Genomic DNA, 8,440 nt, shown 5'->3' on the forward strand with positions numbered 1-8,440 from the left:
AGAGTTACAAGTAAATGTGTGTGCATGAGTTTTAGGCCCCATTTACACAACAACCAATGCAAGTTTATCGGCAAAACTTTCTTCACTTTTGGGGTGTCCGTTTACACGGCACCAGTGTTCGGATCCACAGTATCCGCTAAGTTTTTATCCCGGGTTCCCAAGGTAGAAAGATTCTTTCACGGTGCAGAGACTGCCAGAGACTATAAGCGCTCTTACTGCGCATGCGCATATCTCCCCTCCTCCCTTCCTTCCTTTTGCTCCATCACTTGTAAACAAACATTGCAGACCCGTAGTGGTACAACTCGCAGTGCGTATTCTAGTTTTAACGTCCATATTGGTAGTTTTATAATTGAGATACCCCCAATAGCGTCCGATGCGTCATCGCTCCATACGGATGTCGGGTCCTCTCCATTTTCTTCACATTTATAGGGTATTGTTCTCTCCACACATATCTGTGCGGTTTACAAAATCAAGCGACAGTGCCCTCGAGTGGCCCGGCAGACTAACTGCATCGTTGTCAGTGTGTCCACTGCTGCAGTGTAAACGCACTCTTTTTTTTTTTTTAACAGATTAGGTGTTGTCACATGAAATGTGTAAACGGGGCCTAATAATACTGGATAGTTATTGCCTCAACAAAATTCAATGAAAGTTTGAAACTTTATAAAAATTACCTCAACAAAGAAACAATAAGTTAGAAATAAAAGTTTTATTTGTGGTGATATTTTTAAATGGTTTACATTAAGTCAGGCATGTCCAAAGTCCGACTCGGGGGCCGATTGCGGCCCATGGTCAAATTTCCATTGCCTGCAGTCTCGGTCATAAAATCTAGAATATGTGGCGGCCACATTGTGGCCCATCTGCACTGTTGACCAGAGCATAAAATACATTTATACAAAAAAAAAAAATCAATTTTAGATTTCACCAGAAGATGGCAGCAGACCTGAGGCCACACTCTGGCCACTTCACCCTTGGGTGACCCTTCCTAGCCAATTTTAAAAGTGGGACTGTAATAGAAAATAGAAGGTTTATTGTGAGGGCCACTTGTGCCACCACCAGTTTCACCAGCTTCACGGTCACGTAAGATGTCTCAGTCAGGCGTCTACCCTACAGCGCAAAATCGGACAATTCTTGGAAAAACGGGGCAACTTGTCCACCTGTCAGAAACGCAGCTAACACCATGTATTTCGGAGTGCTGCTGGGAATAATGACCTTATTTACTGCAGTCAATACCTTTGTGTTTTTTTAATGTTCGCTATTCTTTTATAGACATATATTTTGTAAAGTGTTTACATAAAACACAGCTGTTAACTTTATTGCTGTCTTCGCATCTTGATCGCAATTTGATTTCACGTTTACTTATTAAGAAGCCATTCCTAATGAAAAAAACATTAAACTTATCATTTAAGGCTCTGAGAGGCTGAAAAATGAGCTTCCTTGACTTGATTTGTTTTGTTGGTATATTGTAAAACGTGTGCATGGCGTTTGCACACTTCCCTCACTGAGCTTCGTGTGCGTTTGACTGTGTGAAACTGATCAAAACTCTTTCTCGCCACTGGGAAAATGAGAACATGAAAGCATTTGAGAGCTGCAATAACAACACAAAGTCTTCTTTTCCTTCAATGGAATTTTATTGATCTTGCAGCAACAGTGTCCACTGGCATTGGAGTTTCACTGAAAATAAAGTCATTTGAAATCAGAACGGAAGGTCACAGTAAGTTTGTTTCAAATCTCTTTCAACACAATATGTAAAGCCCTCATTGTCAAACCAAACCCATTTGAAAGGAATTTCCCATCTGAGTTCTGTATAAAGACTGTTGTCGCCCAAAAAAAAATGTGCAATGCAAAACTGGGCTCAAGCAACCCGTCGATGTGTTCGTCACCAAAAACATGGTCGGAGTTAATTACAAAGCCGGGAAAAGAAAATTAAACAGTAACCTTTGTTAGACATCACTCATTGGTTCCACTGAGTCACCGGGTTTTCAGAGCCGCTACTTTAAAATGAGCAGAACCACAAATATAGTCGTGTTAAAAAAAAAAAACACGAATTCAGAATTGGGACCAAGTGAGCGTGTGGCAAGTGCCATTTCAATTTCCACAACATAGCCATCCATATGCACGCACACTCGCACACACACTTCCAAACTTCTCAGCTGTGTGACAAAAAAAAAAAAAAAAAAAAAAAAAATGAAAGAAATTAAAAATAAGAACTTCCTTAAACTTTTAGTTTTGCCCAATTGCCAAGAACAATGTCACCTGTTTAAATGTTGCAGTGAAAAAATAAACATCTGTCGGAAAGTATAAATTGATGACGAGGAGCCTATTGAAGTTACTGCATTTTCATGTAAAGTAAGGCATGGGCGGACGCGATCATGAGACCCAACAGGGAACGTCAGCTGGATTAAGGACACTGGGGACAGATTTGAAGACGGAGGGACTGCATCCATCAAGCCACATGCAAACAATGTTTACTGGTTTCTTGACGTGTCCCCCCTCCCTCCCCAAAAAAAAAAAAAAATTCTAAAAGCTTTGAAAGTGCTCGTACCCAAACAAATACCCTCAACACCAAGAGACTGTATTAAAAAAACCTAAAATGCATATAAAACATCTGGATTGCTTCAAGTTTTTTTTTTCTCCAAAAATCTTCATCTCTTACCCTAAAATGGGGAGTATTATTGGCTGTTTACGTTTATCTGGTCTGAATAGTTACGGACCGTGAAAGCCCACTGCATTCACATAAGAAATGACAGAAAATGTTGACTTTTCTCAATCGACACAAATATATTTTCTCCAAAAGAATAAAAACGATCCGTTTCTCCGATTAATGAGATCAGTACTATAAAAACTATTTGGAATTAATAAGATGAGCTCTGTATTATTTTAAGAAATGTCTCACAATGGGACCAGAAACTCATCCAGGTGTCGGGGGGGGGGGGGGGGGGGGGGGGGGGGGTGAAATGTTGTGAAAAACTGATGTGCTTAAACGAAAGTAAACCATGGACTGTGGTGAAGTGGTCAGTTTTTTTCTTCTGTCTAACAGAAGTAAAATTCCTCGTTCAAGTCCAGTTCAGACGAACGGATGGAGGTAAACCATTACCAGAGACATTTTTGAAATGCCAGTGGGTGTGTCGGCCATTGTTTGGCGTCACTGTCAAGTTAAAGCAAATCGGAGTTTGGAGCCGGCGTCGGAGGAAAAACAAGCGAACCCTGTTTTGGAGGACTGGGTCGAACACAAGTTGTCGAAAGTCTGGGTTAATGCTCTCATCCCATATCTGTATGTTAATTTAGATCTTTTGTCCAAAGGATTATTCTTTAACAATTTTTATTTATCTCAGTATTTCAGGGAAAGAGCTGGCTTTCCCCCCCCCCTAAAGTAAATGTGGTACGCGCCTGTTAAAAAACCTCCTCCGACTAAGTTGAAATACCAGTGTAACTTTTTCTTTGCGATAAATGCTATGAAATATTACCTCATCAACTGTCAGATTTGTGAATATCTGTATGTAACAATGGGAAATACAATCATTTTATGTTTTTTTTTTTTTTTTTTTTAAACGGTTTGATCGCTGCCTCAAAAATCTTTTTTCAAAAATCAAACATCTTTTCCCCTGAAAAACTGGAAAGTCATGCAGGCTTTTCTCGGTAACGAAAACTGGAAACTTGGAATGGCGTGAAATCTTCAGCGACACAGCATCCGTTCACATGCCATCACATCATCCATTGTGGAGCTCTTCGAGTCGTTTCAAAGAAAAGTCACAGAGGAAGAAAGAAGCATTGCTTCAATAACACGGTTCCAGGGGTCTTTAAAGCAAAGTGTGCGATGGGTATCGGCGCTTTCAAGATCTTCTCAGGCCAGTAACAAAAATGACTCAATAATGTGCCCTGCCAATCCCAAAGCACAGAAAGCTGTAAATTAAGCAGTGCAGTGTACAAATAGGACCTTTTTTAGAAGGGGGGGGGGGTCATACAATCTAATTCCCACTCCCTTGTTGTGTACGTATGTGTTGGTCTGTAGTGATAACCACGAAAGTCTATTGAAATAAACCGAGTGTCCAGAGTTGGCCACACGGTACCTGTATGAATGACACACTGAATCTCCATGGTTTTACACACATTACATCCAGCAGTGAGACAAAGAGCGAAAGAAGATGGCTGCCATGAGGACTCACGACACTGGTTTCTACAAGCCAAGCCACTGGCACGTGTGATGCCAGGTCACTTCTTTTTTTGCTGGTGTGGTTCCACCCGGTCAGATGTCCATTTCAAACTGAGCGTCATCACCTTTGAAAGCAAAACAAGAGATCGAGACATGTCTGGAACAGGCTGGCCGGCTTATCGCCGTGACGGAGTTGAATAACGACATTAAGGCTACGAGGAAGCCAATGGAATCACGCTCGGCTGTTCAAACCTTAGATTATGTCGCGCAAAACTTTGTGATGTGTTAAATCTTAGCCTTGATTACACTTAATTCTTACACTTACACAATTTATTTATTATCAGTTTAATGGAGTTTAAACTTAATTCAGAAGAAGGGTTGCAGATTACGTCAAAAAAAACCTCATCAGATGTTATAAATAATCCAACTTGCACAAGAGTTGTGCTTCTTCTCAATCCAAACAAAACCACCTTTGGCGTGCCTCAGCCAGTGGTATCACAGAAAGTGATCTTTGGTTTCTTACCAGTTGCAGGCTTGCCCTCGTGGTTGTTGATGTGGTTGTTGGCTTCATTCTTCTGGTTCTCGCTGAGGACATGTTGGCTGGTCACTCCGGGGATGACGGGCAGGTGAGCAGGGGGGGTCTGGGCAATGGGGGAGTTACGCCTCTCCAACAGAAACCTTCGGTCGTAGATGATGCGGGTGCCTGCGACAGAACAAGTTTCTGTTCGTCAAGGTTCTTCAAAGGAAACACAGTGTGGGTGCAATCAAATTATTAGTCAATAGGCTGGACCTCTTCTCAGACGGCCCCTAATTCTACACTCCGCCTTCAAGCACCGACCTGTTCAAACAACAGCTATTCTCTTTCACGTTCATCCCTACCAGATAAAATCTGACCTGTGGAACGAGGTTCATAGGGCAGAAAGTCTCTTTGTATTCTGTAATGCAACAAAAACATCACAGAGTTGTTCTTTCAGGCATAATTCATGGTAGAATTTCTTTTAATTTGCCAGAGCAAAACATACACAACGATTTGTAGAGGATTTATTCACATTTGTGAGATGTCATTGTTTATTATAGTAAAGTTTCATCTTGACAATCAGGATGACATTAGAACAGTTTGGATTGTTCATCACTCAGAAATAATTTGGATTGATTTGCATTGTTTCACAACAGATGTGTTTGACTTGTCACAACAGGTGAAACTGAAGTGGATTTTATAACGTTGACATTGGCTCAGGTCCAGTGATTTGTGCACCTCTCCTAAGTTACAATCCTGTTGTGTGCTTTAAAGAAACAGACAAACAAATAAACAAAAAAAGAAAAAACTGCACACCCCTGAGCCATAGTCTGTATTTGGTTTTGAACTTTTTGACTACAGTGTGGTAGTAGTATACAGTTTTCATTTCACACATTTGTCTGCCATCGTAATTGTTAAAAATCATTTTCTGCTTTCTCTTCTATGACTGTGCTATGCTGGAACGCCCTAAAACAACTGCTGTTAAACAATAAGGCCAATGGCACAAAGCCAGAGGCTCCAATCACCGAACCACCAAATAAATTGTAAATATTTCTAAGAAAACGTAATTTTTTTCAAACAGATTTCTTAAGAATAACAGACACAACACAACACTGAGACCCGTGATGCTGCCATTAAAGCTAGCTACCTCCGCTGAGCTCAAATATGTTTGCAACTCATGAAGTTCATTTACAAAAATAAAAACAAAAAGTAGGCCTATTAGGAACATTCATAATGGACATTTGAGTTTTGAGCTCAAATATGTATATCTGGGAAAAAAAAGAAAAAAATCCAAGGCTGTTGAATGTGCGGCTGATCTGAATCAATGTTGTCGCTTAATTCTTTTTCCGCCATGTGGCTACTGATTCCCCCTGTCTTCTGATTCAAACATGGAAACACAGAGTGGTATCTGTAAAGTCTGCTTATAAATGAATGAACATGGTTTTACTTTGTTCCTTCCTACCTTTGAAAATAAATTTATGGCAAAACAGGTGAATCAATTGGGTATGTCAAACATCTTTGTAATATTTTGGCTTCATAGGATAACGTTTTGTTTTTACCATGATTAATAAATAAAACATGTGTCTTTCCATCGCTGCGCTGTAAACCAGCCAATCAGGCTGCGGCCGAGAGAAAAGGGGGCGTGGCAAACCTTTGTTTTTGTTTTGATCAGGATGACACGGTAGCCAAGGCCGGCCGGAACGACAGCGACAGTTGACGACACAGAACAGCTAAAGTGTAATGAAGCAGACCCGGTGTTGCCTCACCTCCGGGAGTGGTGGAGAATAAAGTGCCTCCGGGGGTGGTGCAATAGTCATGAGGTAGCTGCGTTGTGTCGTTGATCAACACCGTCCTGTTCGGGATGGCCCTGCTCTCGCTCAGCTGACGACTGGCAGACATCTTCAGCGCCGATAGGGTGACAAATCCAGCAGCTACAGAAAACCGCGGTGCAAATTTCCCGACGGACGGTGGAAACCCGGGCCGTTCCCCTCTCTCTGTTATCCTCCCGAAGGCTTTCTGGTCTCTCCTTTCGTCCTCCCAGCCGTCAGCTCCGTCCCCTCCCTCAGCAAAGGCAGGAAGCACGACGAGCTGCGGCCGGACATGACGTCACGGGGCTGAAATACGCATACAGACAGAAATGTGATTTAAAAAAGGAATAGCAATGACAACAGTTCTTTTCAAAACTGAAATGAGTTGAGTGACAATTCAAATATTTTGGTTTGTATTTATTTATTCATTTCCTAGGTTCATAAAAGATAAATTAAATACTCGAGTTGAACCGTGATTCAATGCTACGTTCAGGGCTCCTCGTACATTTTCAAACTAAGAGTTCTTGTTGATCTAGTATATTAGGAGATCAATCTCAATATCTATTCAAGGTTATTCCATAATTAACAGATGGAAAAAAGGCAGCACAGTGTCACCTCGTAAACAGTATATTTCTAAATCCTACCATTATTTTACTTGTAACTTCCACAGAGATAAATATCTCTTTTAGAAGGTACAACTGGTCAGTAATGTTCTGCTGAAAAAAGTTGAGTAGATATTTGTCATTGAATGATTGAAATAAATGATAATGTATGTAATCGACTCTGGATTCTGAGTATTGTAATCTTTCATTGCTCACCTTTCACAATTAATGTATTTTACTGTTAATCTATTTTCCATTATGGATATATTGTACAAGTTTCCTAAAAACATTTGCAAAATGTCTTATTTATAAGATTACAAGTGCTGTCATTCTCATTTAATTGTTTTATACTTTGCTGCCAAATGTTTTTCAATTAGACTGTTACTTAATTCATTAAATGATGAATAAATGTAGTAGATTCCTGTCCAAGTGTTATTAAAATTGTCAAATTATATTTGAACGGCACATATTACTCCAAATGACTGAGTAAATGGGAAATACAGAGAACAAAATGTCAAATGAATGACTTTAACTGAAGAACCAATTACTAAAAATCACACTGTACCACTGTAAATGATTCATTCTGCATTTATGCTGTTTAATTTTTATTTTATAAATGAAACTCTGTGATTCATGAATTATGGGATTTTATAAGCAACTTTAGGTATGTAAAAGTAAACAACTAGGGATTTGTACTAACTCGTATTAGAACATGTAGAGCACACTGCGCCATTACTTTCTGTGTGCAATAGATAGGCTATTATTCATTTATTCTGTGCAATAATAACATAATCCCCAGTGTATTTTCAATCACCACCAACATTATCATGCAAGAATGTAAAATATTGTCATGGTTCCACATTATTGTTATTTCTTTCAATATGTATTATTGCTTGTTTTATTTTGCTACTCTTTAATTACTGCCCACTTGCTTTGTGGGACAAATAAAGGATTATATTATCTTATTTTAAGAGTAAATGGAAAAACAGGGGGGAAAAAATCTGACATTTAGAAAAATAAACCAACAAAACAGAACTTTCCCCTAAGTATACATAGTGATCTGCAGTACAATAAAGCAGTATAGAAATTGGTCGGCATATTATGCAATAAATAATATAAATATTATAAATGTAATAATGTATTCTGATATAAAAAACTATGCACAAACAGTGAAGAAAGCTGTGTGTTGCAACCACTAAATCTTATTGAACTAATTGGTGGTACATCTGTAAGGAACATGCATTTGTAGGATGAGCTTAATTGTGTACATTATTAGTTTACTTTTGAATCCAATTTGTAAAATGCAATTTTCCAGAGGATACCTGAAGGCCTCAGTTGCTGTGTGCGCATGCGCCATACCGCT

The 8,440-nt window shown here is 39.5% G+C and overlaps 1 protein-coding gene across 1 annotated transcript; it reads right to left on the reverse strand.

The window, feature by feature from the left end:
* Window positions 1–3,480: 3,480 nt before the first annotated feature.
* eif4ebp2 (eukaryotic translation initiation factor 4E binding protein 2) lies at window positions 3,481–6,753 on the reverse strand. Its single transcript, XM_080481665.1, has 3 exons — window positions 6,434–6,753; window positions 4,674–4,853; window positions 3,481–4,275 (listed from the first exon to the last, which is right to left on the reverse strand). Exons 1-3 carry the CDS (start codon window positions 6,564–6,566, stop codon window positions 4,244–4,246), a joined length of 345 nt encoding a protein of 114 aa, XP_080337791.1. The 5' UTR covers window positions 6,567–6,753; the 3' UTR covers window positions 3,481–4,243.
* Between the last annotated feature and the right edge of the window lie 1,687 nt (window positions 6,754–8,440).

Source organism: Lipophrys pholis (assembly GCF_963383615.2).
Source record: "Lipophrys pholis genome assembly, chromosome: 15".
Classification (NCBI taxonomy): domain Eukaryota; kingdom Metazoa; phylum Chordata; class Actinopteri; order Blenniiformes; family Blenniidae; genus Lipophrys; species Lipophrys pholis.

Excerpts from the sequence above, each read along its gene's own strand:
- eif4ebp2 (XM_080481665.1), bottom strand. The coding sequence starts at position 6,566 with ATGTCTGCCAGTCGTCAGCTGAGCGAGAGCAGGGCCATCCCGAACAGG. Across the intron at positions 4,854-6,433 it reads ATTCTCCACCACTCCCGGAG|GCACCCGCATCATCTACGAC; the intron begins GTGAGGCAACAC and ends GTTCTGTCGCAG. Across the intron at positions 4,276-4,673 it reads CGAGGGCAAGCCTGCAACTG|GTGATGACGCTCAGTTTGAA; the intron begins GTAAGAAACCAA and ends TTGCTTTCAAAG.